We start from the raw sequence: 17,256 nt of genomic DNA on the forward strand, positions 1-17,256 counted from the left end.
AGTTGCCACCTTAATTTGATTACCAACACCACAAATATTTTCATTGCAATTTTCGTGACTAGAGATATTTTATGTAAAAATTCAACCACCCCCGCCCCCACACCCGCCCCCCTTTGCGCCATAAACAAACATTTTTCGGGGCGCTCGAAAAACAAGGACAATTTATGGTAGGGACACCGCTTTGTCGCAGTTTTCAAACTTCATTTAATTTAATTTATTTTTCCGCATTTTAGGGAAAATTTATGTTGAAACTTTTGTTGTGGGCCAGCGATGATGCCGCTGTTTAATTTGCATACAATTTGAACATCAAGACACATATGTTTAGATACAGATACATTTACAGATACAGATACATTTACAGGTAACGGTGCAGGCGGTGAAGCGGTCAAGACGGCTATAAATTGCCGCCTGATGACTCTCTTTCGGCTTGGTCCTTGGCCCTGGCTTCGTCTTGCAATTCGATTTCATTTTTATGGCGCATAAATTATTCAGAGTCTCTGTCTATCGGTCTATAAAATGTTGAGCTTCGTTGAGCCCGGGCCTAAGGACCACCCACGGGGCAACAAGAAGCCAGGATTCGACCTTGTGTATCCCTTTTTTTTTGTTGTTGGTGGCAGCTCTAAATAGACAATTTGCCCATCTTTACGCACTATTGTTTTGGCCCAGAACATTCTTTGGCCAGATATAAAAATCAGTTTAGCAGGCCCCAGCCCCGGCCACAGTTCTGGCCTTTGTTGTCGCTTCTTTTTTACGACCAAAGTGCGAGCCACGTTATGGCAAATCACTTTTCAGAGAAATACACCCATCGTACACCCCCCCTGCCCTGCCCCCCGCCCGAGAAACAATGTTGTTGATGGTCTTTAAAAGAAGTCATCGAATGAATAGTAAAATTTTGAGTGGGGAAAAACGTAAAGGAAAACGGCAAACCTTTTTTTCCTTTGGGGCTAGGATTCAATTTAGTTTCCGGCATTGCTTTTTAATCCATTTAGAGAGAGGGAGAGAGGGAGAGAGGGAGATGCCTGCTCTGGCTCGTCGTCTCTTGACTTATTGAAAGTGCTGCCTCATTGTTTGTACATTTTGCCAAGGATGCTAGCAAAAGGACGAGGCTGCTGCTGTTTTGCCCATCCAAAAGCAAATATAAATGATATTGCAGTTTTCTTGAACTGCCGGTATTTTGTTTACGGATAAACAGAGCAGCTCACAAAATGGTGATTCGAGTGATTCGAGTGATTGCGAGTGATTGCGAGTGATTCCGAGTGTTTGGCCAATTAGTTGAGATTAACTGCATTTCGCAATTATTTGAAAGACAGCCAGGCGAAAACCCACTCGTGTACACATCTGCACGCCCATAAACGGGCAGCAGTATCTGACAGATAGACAGACAGACCAACAGACAGACAGACAGATACATTCTTAATGTATGAATAAATAAAATTTAATTTTATGGAAAAACTGACAAACAGCCGGCGCCCGGACTGGCTCTTAGAAGGCGCAAAACTGCCAGGACAAAGGAGGAGAGAGACGGAACAGGGAGAGAGGGGAGAGAGGGCGGGGGGGGGGAGTGGCAGATACATAGATTTTTGGCAAGACAAGACCTTGCCAGAAAGTCTGCTTCGAGTGTATTTGCACAAAATACGTGAAATTACGCGAAAAGTATGGTCCCTCTCTCCGTCTCTCTCTCTCTCTGCTCTCTGCCAAAACACAGAGTGTCCTTAGACCCTTAGCCACCACACCACACCACACCACACACCACATTGCCTGCCATTCCCAAAGGAAAACCCTGAAAGATGACTGGGAACTTGTTATTTTTTGTCATTTAATTTCGACCGAAATTCCACTTGCACGGATCGCCCAGTCGACAGATATACCCTTTAGAGCAGGGCACTCAAAAGCTCGCTGCTCTGACACTAAGACCAGGTGTTCCAACAGCCACAACGATACTTTTTTACCGCTTTCTGGCTCTTATAACGATCCGATCTGAACCAAATTCGGCAATCTAGCAGATATGATGGTGCTTTTTGATACGGCATTTGCCTGGGTCTTTTATCTCCAACATTTCATCCCCAAACACGAAGGCATTGCCGCCATCTTCTGTCTGCACCCAACATACCTCCGAGTACCCTGGACGTGCCGTGTATGCAAAATATATTGTCATGAAGGACCTTTTGTTTAATCTTTGACGCAGCAACAGCGACGTGGAGCGCGCGTGTGCTTTCCCTTTTGCCATTTCACTTTATAAGCAAATTATTAATGAGAGCTGCTTGCTTTCCATATAAGTTAATAATCCGCCGAGTAGCAGCGTCCAAAAAAACAACAACAACAACAGAAAAAATACTGGAAAAAAACAAAAAAAAAACAAAAAAAAGGAAATACGATCCACCGACAGGCGGAAGAGCGGAACACTTTATGGCAGTACGAGAGTCGAGTCGGAAATCTCATTTGTCATGCTGCTGGCCTGGCCATTTATCAGTTGGCATTTAAAAAGCCATTAAAACCGAATCCGGCAGAAAGACCAGAGAAATTGAATGAAAAATAAAGCAACTTTTCCGCAGGAAACTGCCCGCAAAAGCCTGCGAAAAGTCTACAGGAATGAAAATCGAAAAACCTGGAGGAAAACCTGCCTGGTTTCTCTTTTCAACAGTTTTTCCTCAGTTCCAATTCAATTCATAATTTAAAAGGCAACCGATTGCTGCCGCCCCCCGCCCCCGCACCCCGCCCCCGTCCCTTTCTTGGCCCTCTCCTCGGCCTGTTCTGGTGTCAGACCCATAAATTAATATAAAAATTCCTCACGCCCAGCCAATAAGTGAACATTGAAGCGTTTTATCGCCACGAACAGGCCAGAGACGAAGGCCCGGCGAAGGCGAACCACTCTCTATCTTTCAAGGATCGAAAGATGTCTGAGAAGCAGTTTGCTTTGGTCGACAGTCGACAGTCGTCGGAGTCGTCGTCGTCTAAGGAACAGTCTCCCTGGGGGCCATTGTCCGGCCCAAAAGACATTTGTGGTATGCCCCCTTGCCCACACCACCCCCCGCCATGCAAAAGAAAAAACCATTAAACATTTATTTGCCACAACGAGGCAAGGTTCCATGGAAATACTGCTACAGGAATTATCCACAAAATTAATGTGAAAAATGTTTTCTTTTTTTATTTTTTTGCCAATTTTGTATCTAGAATTATTCATGGCCAATTCTTGGAATCTTTTGGAAATGGAAATGGAAATGTTTTCATTTCCATTCATTCATTTTACAGCCGAAAGAACAGCTGGAATGTCAGTCAAAAATGTTGCCAAAAAAATCTATAATTATTGAAATTCCATTTCTGTGCAAAAGAACAACGAAATTTGAGACCATATTTAACCTGAATTTAACGTGTAACTTTTGGCTAACGATCAAATCGTTGCGGCGGCCATCAACTAATTTGGAAAGTTTTCCGGCCGCTCAAGCCACAGACTTTTCCGGACAATATCTGGGCCCCGGTCACATGCTAAACTTTTGCAGTTTTCCTTTTCTTTTTTTTGGTCTGGTGTGGCTGCCAATGGCCATGGCAACGAACTGGCAACTTTGTTAATGGTTTTGTCATAAATTTTAATTCGATTGCATCTGTGGGGGGGGGGGGGGGAAGGGGGGTATGAAAAATGCATTAGACCCGAGGAGAAGCCTAAAGCAAAAGTTTTTGATAGTGCGACTAACCGCAGAGACTCGATCGAGAGACGCACACAGAGGACACACAGGACACAGAGGAGGACACACGGAGGACACAGAGGAGGACTCGGAGGAGGACAGGGAAAAGCCAAGCCAAGCCGCAGACGCGCAACAGCCTTCGAGGCAGTCTGTTGTTTGAAGACGAAAGACGAAAGACTCAATTAATTTATGCAGTGTGAAGTAAAGTTTGTCTCTCTCTCGCTCGCTCTCTCTCTCTCTCCCTCTCTCTTGTGGCACTCCAAGGCAAAGCCACAGTGGAGCCAAAAGACGCCTGGCAATTACAGGACGACAAAGTGAAGAGGCTGGAAAATGCGTTCAATTAATGAATTTTAAATGAATTCTCATTGTCACTTCCGTTTTGGGCTGGGCTGCCACTGCCGCTGTCACACAGTGCGTATGCGCGTTGCAACCGCGAGGCCAAAAGGCCAGCGTAAAAAAGGAGCCCAAAAGCCGAGATGACGAATGCCGATGAAGGATAAAAGGACACCATTGCGTGCTGCATTATCTGCCTGCCCAGTGCGTGAGGGGGAGGGAGGCAGGGGGCACAGTGGGCACGATTTAATTGTAATTTGGATAAAAACACAGAAACGAAAATGGGAAAAAAAAAACACTAAAGATATCTATGGGCCGTCATTTACTTCTTTTTCTTGTCATCTTGGGCCTTGGTGTCCTTGGTGTCCTTTGGTGGGGACTTGGTGTCCTTTGGTGGGGCCTTGGCGTCCTTTGGTGGGGCCTTGGAGTCCTTGTTGTCCTTTGCCTTGGCCTTTGGCTCTTGGGTTTTCTCCTGATCCTTGGTCTTCTTGCCCTCTTCAGCTGCAGCCTTCATTTCCTCTGGCTTCTGCTTCGAATCCTCCATCTTTTGGGTCTCCCCGTCCAGCCTTCAGTGGAGCAAACCCCTCATCAGTACTCGCCCGCAGTTTGGCGGCCAAAAGCCCCCCTCCCCCCCCTACTTACTTGACAAAAATGGAGAGCGGATCCAGGGTTACCTCGGGCTCCTTGAACTTGGGAAACTCCAGCATATCCACGCCCTCGCCGCCGCCGTATTTGAGGGCCAACTTCTCCAGGGTCTCGTTCAGCTCCTTCTCGAACTCGGGGCCCGCATCGAGGGGCTTGCCGGTGGGGCTCTTCTCGCGGTACTCCTTGACCTTCGCCAGGAAGATCTCATAGATGGGATCCTTGTAGCGCCGCTCCGCCGACACGGCGATAGAGCGGCGACACAACAGGGAGAAATTCGAGACGCACAGACGAAACATTGTTTTTGTGGCAATCAAATGAAATCAAATGAGACTGAAACGGGTTCGGAAAAGCCTGCTGGGTTATGGGGAAACACTGTACCCTTTTGCTTTGGAAAAATAACAAGCAAAATGCCGCCAGGCAGTCAGGTGCGTCCTGAGGGCTCCTCAAGGATCAGCGACAGGACAGGCGACATCCGAAATGTTTTATTGTTGTAACTGTCGTCCTGCTGGGGATAATATATAGTCCGCGGCACACACAAATCACATGCAACCTTCTCAGCCCTCCCCCCTCTCCCTTCTGTCCCGAAAATGAAGTGGAACTTGGTGGCTGCGCACGTGCCCGCTTTGGGCCTGGTCTTTGCCTTGGAATTTGAGTTTCGGGCACCAAATGATGTTAGCCTAAGAGGTGCGCGTCCATAGAGGGTATCCATGCCCCTTTCCTGGCTGGTTACCTCCCCCTTTCTGCCCCTATCCTGTGTCCTGCGTTTTGTCGTTTGTCCTTCCTTCCTTCCGTTTGAGCAAATGTTTTGTTAGCGACGCGGGCCTCTTCTCCAAAGACTTCCGTTGTGCGAAAAATTATGCGGAAACGGAAGACCACAATCGAGGGGGCGGCAGACGGGCGGGGGGTGTCCGTGTGTGTGTGTGTGTGTCGGTAGTGGCACGTGTCCTGGCTGGCTGCCTGGGATCCACTTTGTCATCAGGTTGAATTAGAGGACTATTCAATTTTCATTATTAAATAATGCCTCCCCCCTCCCCCCCCCCGAAAAGCATTGATGGATGTACGTGAGAGCCTGGAAGAGAATTAAATGCACATAGTGCGTGTCCTTCAACGAAGGATATCCCTCAAGCGGCTCGGATGGAAATTGTAATTAAATTTGTGACCCATCTATGCCATAAATCTCCGCTCCAGGCGGCAGCTGCTTGAACACCTGGTCTGCCACACAGAGAGAGAGAGAGAGAGAGAGAGAGCGGAGCGAAGATCTTCGTGTCGCCCCACGTGTGCTGCGACTCTCCTTTGGCGATAAATCAAAGCGAAATTCACATAATTTTCATCGTTTTGCACACACACAGCACTCGTCCCTTTTTTGGGGGGGGGTGGTGCAGGGGTGGGGGGTGGCGGGGGGGTGGCTTTTCAAACGTTAAACGTTTCAATAAAGTCGAGCACCTGTCAATAAATCGAAATTGCCTTCTCGTATTATTTTTATCGGCTACGTTTTCGGGTTTACATTGCACGTTGGTGGCGCCACACACAATCTGCTTCACATTTCACAAGACTGCCACAGGGGCCACGCCCCTTCCTACCGTTCCATGTGTGTGTCTGTGTCTGTGTGTGTCTGTGTTGGCCCTATCTCTTGTCGTTGAGGCTGAGGTTCAGGGGGGGGGGGGGATTCATCCTTCGTCCTCGTCAGCGCCATCATCTTCTTCCAGCTGAGCGCGTCCTGCGGGTGCTGCTCCTTCTACTCCCATCACCTGCTCCTCCACTCCTGCGGTTTTCCACTCTTCTGCTCTCTCTTGCTCTCTGTCTCTCCTGCCTTTCGTCCTGCTTACAAGTCCAAGTTCTGGGTTTTAATTCACTTTTTTGGCAATCGAATTGTGGGACAGTTTTCATGCCGTTCATTTCGTTCGTTTCTGGCTTTAATTACGGCCCGGACTGGGGACTGTGGACTGTGGGCCCCTTTGAAGTATGTATTTTGGCAGTGCTTTAATTTTAATCCACTTGCCGCTTAAAAGGCGACCAAGGCGAGTGCCATTTTTACGAGCGCCTCGGCAGCGCCTTATGAAAATTTAATAAGCATGGAGAGGGGCAACAGGGGGGGCAACAGGGGGGCAGGGGGGGCCAGAATGAAGGATGTATATGTGGCAGGGAGAAGTCGCTTGCCATTGGACATATCCGTATAATGAGAGTGCCGGAAAATCTTTTCGGGGGGAGGCTGGGGGGTGGGGGAAGGAGACAGCGACTCCACCGCAGCGACTGCTTCTCCACACAAACACACACACACACACACACACACACACACACACACACACACACACACACACACGCATGTCATGTAAAAAGATTATTTAACAAGCAGCAAAAGCAGGAGAAAGCAGAAGAAAGCAAGCTTAAAAATGAAATGCGTTTCTCCTTTTCACATGAATGCCAGTCGACTGGCAGCGGCACAGTGGATCCAAACGTGGCACAGACACACGGCAGAGGCTCGGCCAGGAAAGGCCCTCAAGGCCAGGTGTTCAACGAGCCACAAGGATGCTTTTTTCTAAGCCACTTCATCATACATTCCTTGTGATTCCTCCATCGATGGCCCCCCAATTTGCATTGGATTTGTCCCACTGTCCCCAACAGTGGGGCTCCCCCCCCCCCCCCCCCTCCGCCCCTCCGTTTCTGTCGTGTCGTTTCACAGGCAACAAACAAGCGAAATATTATTTACGAGCTGTCAAATCCCAGTTAACGTTGCCGTACGCTGAGCGACCCAAGGACGTCTCTTGTCTCTGAATTGAGAGTGTGTATCTGTATCTGTATCTCTGTATCTGTATCTCTGTCTGTGTGTGTGTATCTGTATCTGTTTGTTTGCTGTGTGGCCGCATAGTTCGCCAAGAGACAGCTGTAGATGGGCCCCGCTGCTGCCACAGATACAGATACAGATACAGATACAGATACAGCCACGAAAGATACAGTTACAGCTACAGTGTGTTCCAAAAGTGTGCCACAAGACGTCGTCTCGCCGGGGCACGGGGCAGCCTAATAAAATAAAAAGCATAAATGAAAGCAAAATGGAGGCAAAAATAATTTAAATTTATGTGCCCCTCTCCCCCTTCTTCGCTCCCCCCTTTCGGTCTCCTCTGTGTCCTTGATTTGTTTGCAGCGGAAAAAGCATTAAATTCAATCTGTGGCAGTGTGTGTGTGGCTGCCACTCAGCGTCAACTACAGCCGGAATGAAGGAGCGTAGAGGGGGGCAGCGGCGGGGGGCCAAGGGGCCACTGGGCCACCGAGCGACCTGTTGTCTTGTTTAAGGAATTACTTAACCTGGTAAATGCATATCCCTGCCCATATGTGTGTGTATTTCGGTGTATACCCTGTACTCGAGGGCCTCCAGGGCAGGCCTCCTCTCCCAGCGGGTGGTGGACCCCAAAAGAAAGCAAAAACGAAGCTGCAGCATCATCCACAATCATTCCATCTCCTGGCCTGCCGAATTGGCCCTCAATCGGCTCCCTATTAAGGCCAAAATGGTGCTCTTTGAACACCTGGCCTCTTGATTAACACCCAATGCCAGAGCAGTGAGCTTTTGAGGGCACGGCGGACCCTGTTTTATGCCCAATTTCTGGGAATTTCCTTTGCTTTATCGAAGGCTCTTTATTCCAGGGCATCCCTGCGGGTGGATCGTGTTTAAAAACTCTGGCTCTGGGCCCTCAAGGGTGTGTGCCATCGTGGCCTCTTGGCAAATTTGTACGCGCTGTTGCTCCTCCCCATTTTCCCCCATTACTTGCTCTCTCTCTCTCTCTCTTCCCCACTCTGCCTGTCTGTCTGTCTCTCTGTTCATTGTCTCCGTCTGGTGTGTCTGGCTTTTGGGAGTGCGCTTGACAATGCGTGCGGCAGGATCTACGACAAGTTTGCTCCTCAAAAAGTGAGACAAGTGGAAATCCGTTAAAGAAAATACGGGGAAAACGCACACACACACACACACACACATAAAGGATCTCTCTCCTGCTCTTGTCACATAAATATGCTCGTGCGTGCGTGTCTGTGTCTGTGTGTGGCACAAAGAAATGTCGTTGGCAGCACATACAAAAATTAATTGAAAAAATGTTTATCTTAAGGACTTTTCATGAGATACAACTTTTGGGTTCCATGCAGTGGCCTTGGAAACGAAACGGGAAGGGGCTGGAGACCAGGGAGGGAGAGGAGATGCAGATACAGATGGAGATACAGATGGTCTCTAAGAAAGATAGTACATCGATACACCCTGTGGGTGCAGAACTACCGATAGGAAAAGAGAGAGTTGGGCACTTCTTAGAGGGCGATCGGTAGGAGGGGCCGAGCAAAGGAGCTTCTAGCCGCTTTTTCCAAAAGGCCCCCCTCGTCCCTCGAGGCCAATGGCCGTAGGAATACCTCTAGCAGAGGGAAAGATGGACTTTCGCCTTGGGATTTGTCTTCAGGCGACGGTTTGATCTTCTTTGAAGGAGCAGCGGTCCATCCTTCCTGCTTGCGGGTCCACCCCAAAGACTGTGTGATCCTTTTTGAAGGAAAGAAGGAAGGAGAAGCGGTCCATCCTTCCTCTTTGAGGGTCCACCCCCAAAGCTATGTTTGATCGAACATGTTCGAAGCACCAGCGGCTCAAACAGGGATCGATGGCCCACTCAATCGCTCAAGAGGCCCCTCCCAAGAGGCAGAAAGATGGCCCCCTCCACCCCCACCAAGAGGCAGAAAGATGGTCCCCTCCCCCCCCCCCAAGAGGCAGTAAGATGGCCCCCTCCCCCCCAAGAGGCAGAAAGAGGCCGCCCTGTGACCGTGAGAGTAAAAAAGAGACATCTAAGGAGGGCAACCTGTGACTCTGTGGATCCCCCACCCATCCTCCCCCCCCCCCACCCCCTGCCGCAGGGGAGGATCATTGTCCCAATGGAAATTTGCTGAAAAGCGGAAGTGCTCGGTTGCCGGCTCTCGGTTCTCGGTTGTCGTCTCTAAGCTTCAGGCTTAAGCCGCGTGCCACACAAAATGCATGCCATCACGGGGCACATGCCACATGCAGCTCATATCAAATGCAGCCGGTGGCAGTGGCAGTGGCGGTGGCATCACTCTTCTATGCCACACAGAAATTCGAATTAAAATAGTTGCATCGCACACACAAATACATATATATATATATATCGTATATATATTCGCGACGAGAACTAAAAATTATGCAATGCATTAAAAATTTAACAAGCGCTTATCCGCTTAGTGCCACACGCCAGCTGCAACATCCAACGGCCGATGGTGCGGCGCGTCACTTTCAATATTTAAATTTTTTGACATTTTCACCAATTTTGGGGCACGGATGGGGGGGGGTGTAAAGTGTGTGGCGTGTGTGTGGCATGTGCATTGGGACATGTGCCACATGCGGCACGAATATGGCATTCAATGCAAATTGGGCAGAAATAATATGCAAACATTAGCCAACAAACAGAATGGCAACCTAATTGGCGGCAATAACAAAACTTGCCGCACGGTGGCAGCAAATCGAAAAAAGGTGCAGAGGGGGGGCAGAGGGGTAGAGGGGGGATGGGGGGCTAGAGGGGGTTGAAATGTATGTCAATTTGCAGTAAATCCCAGGATTAAGATGCTGCCCAAGTGCCACCACGCCCCAGTCGTTGCCGCATGCCGCAGGGCCACGCCCCCCCCCCCCATGGCTGACATTTAAGTAGTTTTAGAATTAATATTTAGTTGCTAGAGAACTTTATTTGCAGTTGCCACCAGAGAGGAAGGGGGGGGCGACTCAACAAAGTATCTGCGGTTCGGTAGCTGTGTATCTGTGTATCTGTGCGTGTCTGTGTGCGTGTCTGTGTGCGTGCCTGTGTGCGTGTTTTAAAATGCAACAGATGCGCCAAATTAATGCGACCATTAAATTGTATTAGCGTGTGCTTCCCAGCGGCAAGCTCTCCCCCTCTCCCTCCCTCTCTCCCTGCCACATGGCTGTCTGTCTGGCTTGTGTGTGCGTGTGTGTGTGCGTGTGTGTGTGTGTGTAAATGTATCTACCATCACCATAGTTACTGGCGCTGCGAAATTTGTGTCTGAATAAACATGAGAGTCGTTGCATTAATGCGTGTTGCATACAAAAGCCAACAGCAGTTCCTGCCACAGGGATGGAGAGAGGGGTTGGGGGGGGTGTTGCTCCTCAATGCTAAAATATAATGCTGCTGCAGCAGTGGCAGTGGCATGCCGCATTCCTTTTTGGTAATTTGTTTGCGCTCTTCGCTGCCGGAGGCACAACGACGGGGCGCATACCCTGCCACACGAAAGCGGCTTAAAAACACGATGAACCCCCCATCGGGGAGGGGGGGGGGGGGTTTAGAGATATTTATTCATTAGCCATTCCGTTGCTGGTATAATTTGTTGCCTTGCCACGCTTTGGGGCAATTTCGTGTTGCAATTATTGCGAAACAGCAAGGGGCACGGGGGGGAGTGGCACGGGGGGTTGGAATTTTTGTGGCTAGCCACTAATAGGCTTCTAATTGGGGCATGCCTCCTATTCTTGTGCTGCCGCATTCGTTCTTGCATCTGTGGCAAGTAATTTCCAGAGAGTCGCCTGCCTGCCTGCCCCTCAAGCAGCGCGAGAGCTCATTAGAGTGCACCCAAATCTGTGCTTAGCATTTCGCCCGAAGGCGCCCCCCCCCCCCCGCCCCTTGGCCTGTGGCATGCTGCATGCTGATCCGTTGTGATGCAATTAAAACTAAAATTCCTCGCTAATGGCATAGTTTTCATATTGATAAAAGCTTCGCCAAGGGATTTATTTGTTTACAACTTTGGGGGCATCCACCTATGGAGGGGTCCCCCCCCCACGCCCCTTGCGGTCATAATTATATTAATGAACCACCATCCCCCTCCCCGCTTGAGTGTCTCTGTATCTGTGTATCTGCGGCTGTGGCTGGTTGTAGCTGCGGAACAAAGCTTTCTGTTGTGCTTTGGAATATTAATGCCATAATTATTTGCCACATCGGACACAATGCCTCACACACACACACACACACGGGCACACACATGGATACATACAATATTTGGCCATGTCCGTCCCCTGTAGCTGTGTGTGTGTGTGTGTGTGTGTGTGTGTGTGTGTCGTGTAACCTGCTGCGGCCTGTCGTTGCAATTCCAATTGAAGCAGAAGTACTCTTGGTCTGGCAGGACGCAGGACGCTGGACGTACGACGAAGGAGGCTCTGCTGTAAAATATTTCGATTTTCACTTAACAACTGATGCGCTTCCCTGCCCCGCCCCGCCCTGCCCCGCACCGCCCCACCCCTTCCTTTCCATCAAATCCCTCAACCGCAGGGATATACCGACTTTTCCAAGGCAAACGTTTCAAATGCACCAAAGCAAGAGATTTCTGTATCTAAATCAAAGTTCCTCCAAAGATCTGTATCCTTCGGGGAAGGAAAAACTCTTTTTCAAAAGGAATTCCCAGTTTTTTGTGCGAAAAACTTTTGCATTTTCAAAAGAAAACCTTCAAATCCATGCCGAATCGTAAGGAAAGATCGTATCCTTTGGATTGCCAAATCCGGCTACGATCGGATCAGGCTTCCGCCTCATTCTGGTTCTTTGAACACCTGGCATTCGAGCACTTTTTCCGCTTTAAAACATATTCCCTTTCCCTGTTTTTCGATCCTTCCACCGGAACACCATAAATCCTTCAATCTCTATAGATTCTGCCTCGTTTCTTCGAAATTCGTTTGAAGTTTCATCGTTTCATCGTTTTCGAAGGGTATCCCCTGGTTTGGATGCCCCCAAAAACCCGGTGTTTTCATCTACTATTGCCATGTTGTCATTAGCTGTTGCCCCACAACTATTTTGGGGTTTTGCTTTCGGTCTGATAGCACACACACACACACACACACTAATGCATAATGTAACTCAATTAATTTGCAATGGCTATTATTCCAAGCCAGGATAATTCAGCCGCAAATATGATAGAAGAAAAGCCAGGCACAGTGGCCCAAAAACCGAAAAAGAGCTGGCAAAAAAGTCTTGGCATTCAATGGAGGGGAATATATTCGGGGGTTTTGGGAGAATAATGGGAATATTTCTTTGTTCCAGTCATTCAGGGCTCGGTGGGCCTCAGATAAATGGCTTCAAGGGCTCCTGGAGGTCAGCGGATCAGACAGGGGATCGATGGGAAGAGACTGACCGCACAAGAGACCTAAGAGGAGCTTGGAGCAGCTGAAGACTCGACAGCCTGCAGGCCGCAGAAGACAGAAAGCCCGAGGCAGCCCAAGGAGGCCATAGACAAGGCCATCTGGTGGCCCCAATCCCAAGGCTGGAGGCTCGAGGAGATCAATAGCCATGGCCTATGGCTGCCCCGAAAAGATCTTTTCTCTCCCGAATGGCCGCCATGGCCGACTGTCCCCACTGTGTGACGGAAGAATGCCCCCCAAAAAGCCGCAAGACGCAGTCAGGCAGGACTTCAATCAGTTCCTTCAGTCATGATGTCAACCTGTCGCCGTGTGTGGGTTTTCCCTTGCAATTCATGGAATTTCCATCGGAAGAGGAAGGTTTTCCCCGGCAACGTGCAACGTGCAACCTGCAGTTGCCGTTGCAGTTGCAGTTGCAATTTGATTATTTATTGATTAATCTGTAATTTTCTGCCATTTCTCTCATTTCGGTAATAAAATATTCACTTGAATCCTGTTTCAAGTTGATTGTTTGTTTGTGTTTCATTTTGTGCCGAAATTCCATCCGGATAGCGAGGATTTTCCAGAGAAACATTCTACAGAGTCCTTGTTCCCCCCTCCCCCTCACCATCCCCCTCCCCCTGCCAGTTGCAATCAAATTATTCGTATATCGATGGTAGAGTAGAGTAGAGTATCCCATTAAGCCTATCCAGTGGCACGGCTGCCACTTATTCCTGTGGCAGCCGTGCAGCCGGCAGCCGGCAGCCTTCTATTGTTCCCCGGCTCAGCCATCAATATTACTCCACTCCATGGGCCATAAGAGGCGGCATCATGGCAGCAAAACAACAAGAGGGCCCTCCTCACTCATTCGGTGGCAATGTGGCAGCGGAATCGACTTAAAGCTAGCCGCAACGAAGAGCCACAGAGCGGGGCAGAGCGGAGCAGAGCAGTGCAGAGCAGAGTGGAGCGAAGCAGAGCAGTGCAGAGCAGAATGGAGCAGGGCGAAGCAGTGCAGAGCAGAGCAGAGCGGGTCGAAGCAGGGCAGAGCGAAGCAGAGCAGAGCGGAGTGGAGCGAAGCAGGGCGGAGCAGAGCAGAGCAAAGCAGAGCGGGTCGAAGCAGGGCAGAGCAGAGCAGGGCAGAGCAGAGCAGAGCGGAGCGAAGCAGAGCTAGGCGAAGCAGGGCAGAGCGAAGCAGTGCAGAGCGGAGCAAAGCAGTGCCCTGCATAATGAATGAATGCATTTGCTTCCAGCTGCGGCTGCCACTGCCACTGGCACTGCTGCTTCGTGGCGGTGGCACTGGTGGTTGCAGGGTGTGTGCGTGTGTGTGTGTGTGTGTGTGGGTGTATCTGTGAGCTCTAAGTGCGGATTAAAGGTGGAAATAAGGCAGTTCTTCTTCGAAACAACCACCGAAACGGGACAAACGGGCGGGGGGGGGGGCTGGCATTAGCGTGCAATTTGCTCATTTTGCTAGTTTACGATTCCGGTCCTCCCCCCCTCCCTCTCCCCCACCTACTGGGAGTGTACTTAACGGTTAATCCAATACGCGAGAATGCTGCCAGGTCCTGTTTCTGCCACTGGCATTTGTTTATCAAACAATTCCAATATGCTCAAGGATCTTAATCTCACTCTCACTCACTGCCGTCTCTCTCCCCCTCTCCCTCTCTCCCTGTCTCCCCCTCTCCTCCGCTCCCCCTCTCATTGTTCCATTGCATAATGGGTGCAAGTGTCTCGTCTGTTTGCTTAGGATTACCGAGAAAGCCCCTGCAAAAGGCAGCAGAGCGTCGAAAAGGTTGCATTTGGTGGTGGTTGCTGGCGACCCTTGACCCTGAGCTCTAATTTGAGTTTGACATTTATGTCAATATTTGGTCATCGGGCGGCCCGGCCATTGTTCGCACACACGCACACACATGGCTCTGAGGCCCTCTGGGGCTCTCTTTGGACTGTCTGTCGTCCCCTTTTTATTATATTGTTACGCTTGCTGTCCTCATTTTCGGACACCAGCAGTTGTTGCACCCTCTACCGCCGTACCCCGCACCCCGCACCCCGTACCCCTTACCCCTTGACATTTTGCGGCTTGCCACATGCGGGCTAGTGGCGAGCGACCCCTGCCTGTGTGTGTCCTGCCACTAATAGAAATTTATTGCCAAATACTAAAATACAATTAAATAAATTATGAGATTTGCCAGCCAGAGGAGGGGGCAGGGGCAGGGGCAGTGGCAGGGGCACATTTCTTATGATTTTCTTTGAGCATGGAAATCCTCTGCTTTCTCTTTCCCAGGAGATAATCATGGTATGGCGTGTGGGGCTCCAGGTGAAACGGAAAAGCTTCAGGCTTCGGGCTTCGGGCTTCGTGTTTGGCCAAAAAGGATTTTCTATTAAAAGCCGCAACAAAGTAGCGGCAAAGTAAGACAAAGTAGAGACCCGCCCCCTCCTCCCCCACGCACCAGTAAAGCGCAACATGTTGCCACAAGTAGCAAGCAAATGGTGCGGCACCCAGACACCGGGACACCGGGACACCCGGACACCCGGACACCGGGACACTCTGCCTACTTTGTCTCATCTACATGCTGCTGCTGCTGCTGCCTCCCCTCCCCCCCCCCCTTTCCTGCCTGCCTCCCCGTAAATTATGGAGCCCCGTGCACGTCTGGTCATTAAGCCAAATAAAACCGGCGCAAGATTTATACCACGCGCCAAAGAAAGAGCAGCGCGAGGGGCACAGGAAATAGCAGCCAACAGAAGGGGGGGACTTCCCTTGCCTTCTTCCCTTCTTTCGTGGGGGGGGGGGGGGGGCAGACTTTCAAATGGACTCCGTCTCCATAGCCAAATGTTGCTCGGACCTCGGTCCAACGATTTTTCGTTGTGGGGGGCGGGGGGGTGGAAGGGCGGTGAGGGGGGCGGATGGTGATGCGGTTGCGCGTTGCGTTAACTTTTTGATATAAATTTTCCAGCTGCTTGTGGCACTGCCACCGGCAACGGGCAACCGGCAACGGGCTAAGGCACTTAATTTTCCCCGCTAGTGCCAAAAATCCAACTCTATCTTCGGCCGCAAATCCTCTCCGACTCCAGGCCTCTGGTGGCCCCCCCCCTGGCGGCACCCTCTGCCACTTTTGGGGGCGTAGGCAGTAGTTACGTGCCACCTGGTGGCAGATTCACTGTGTGTGGAGTGTTTGGATCCATCGCGCAACAGTTAATCTTAGTTACGTTTTACTCCGAATGGAAATAAACTTACATTTGTGTGGGTGTGTGTGGCACTATTCCCCCCCCCCTCACCCCTTCCTTTGGCACTATCCCCCCCTCCAGTCGCGCCTTTCTTTAATAAGATCACGTAATTTATTTAATTTGAGCCGCTTGTCGTGTCGTATGTTGTTTTATTTACTTTTTATGGAGGGGATGCTGCGCAAAAAGGGGATCAATCGATGTGGCAGGCGGCAGGCATGGGGCAAGTACAGGATAGTGTAGGGCTGGGCATCGTTTGCAGGGTTTTATAGGTTATATTTAGAGGGAAAAAGCATCCTCCTTCCCTAATGGTTTGGAATTTTCTTAGAATTTCACACAAATTTCCATTCATTTGATTCATTTTTCCCATAATTACGACACAAAACCCCTGGGGGGTAGTTCTTTTGAGTCTTTTCGGGAAATATAACCCGGAAAAAGTCCAAATTCCTTTAACTTAGATCACTTTTCCCACTTTTTTGGCCCCTGGAAGTGCCTTGTGGGTCTCCTTCGGCTTAATATTTATCGGAAAAACCTCGAAAACTAGAAATTCCCCTCTGGAAACCCTTTTCTTTGAGTACTTTCGTATGAAATCGACTTGTCTGCTGGGCTGTTCCGTGTTCCTTGAGCTATGGCCATCCTTTGGCAGCGTGTTGGGCACTAATTGTGCTCAAGTCTTTGTGGAGAAGCTCTCTCTGGCTCTCTCTGGCTCTCTCTGGCCCTCCTTGGACCCCGCAGTCAACATTGTGTGCTGTTCGTTTACTTACAGACACTTTAAAGTTTAATAAACTTTATCAAAATGCTACACTTGCAGTCGTCGGTTGGCGAGTGGCACAGTTGTTGCCACACGAACGATACAACTGCAACAATGGGCTTGGCCTGGCCTGGCCACCGATCTTCATTTCAATAAGTTTTCTGTTTTGCTGCTGCTGCTTTCTGTGTGTGTCTGGTCGGCGGGGCAGGGGCGGGCAGGGGCGGGGCGGGGACTCTGGCAAGTCAACAAAGTGGCGCCTGGCCCCAAAAAACTTTATCTAACACTTTGCAGCATGGCCAGATACAGAACACTGCCACAAAGGCAGTCAGTGGGGGGGGGGGGGGGGGAAGGCGTCTCAAGTTTCAAGTGCAGCCCCCGGAATGCGTCACGCACTGATGGCGAGAGCCCCCCGTTCCCCCCCTTCCCCCTCCCATTGTTTTTGGGCTGGCAACGTCTTCAACTTTCGTGGCACACACTTGCTGCAGTCATAAAAGTAC

The 17,256-nt window shown here is 50.0% G+C and overlaps 2 protein-coding genes across 3 annotated transcripts in view; both read right to left on the minus strand.

Moving 5' to 3' along the window:
• Nucleotides 1-17,256, minus strand: part of Con (leucine rich repeat protein connectin) — a 119,529-nt gene that overhangs the window by 79,512 nt on the left and 22,761 nt on the right. The window lies entirely within an intron of this gene.
• ATPsynCF6L (ATP synthase, coupling factor 6-like) lies at nt 4,245-4,995 on the minus strand. The gene is made up of 2 exons (XM_001352634.3): nt 4,656-4,995; nt 4,245-4,579 (listed from the first exon to the last, which is right to left on the minus strand). The coding sequence occupies exons 1-2, from the start codon at nt 4,952-4,954 to the stop codon at nt 4,336-4,338; spliced, it is 543 nt and encodes a 180-aa protein (XP_001352670.2). The 5' UTR covers nt 4,955-4,995; the 3' UTR covers nt 4,245-4,335.

Source organism: Drosophila pseudoobscura, chromosome X, assembly GCF_009870125.1.
Source record: "Drosophila pseudoobscura strain MV-25-SWS-2005 chromosome X, UCI_Dpse_MV25, whole genome shotgun sequence".
Classification (NCBI taxonomy): Eukaryota; Metazoa; Arthropoda; class Insecta; order Diptera; family Drosophilidae; genus Drosophila; species Drosophila pseudoobscura.

Excerpts from the sequence above, each read along its gene's own strand:
- ATPsynCF6L (XM_001352634.3), bottom strand. The coding sequence starts at position 4,954 with ATGTTTCGTCTGTGCGTCTCGAATTTCTCCCTGTTGTGTCGCCGCTCT. Across the intron at positions 4,580-4,655 it reads CCGCTCTCCATTTTTGTCAA|GCTGGACGGGGAGACCCAAA; the intron begins GTAAGTAGGGGG and ends GCTCCACTGAAG.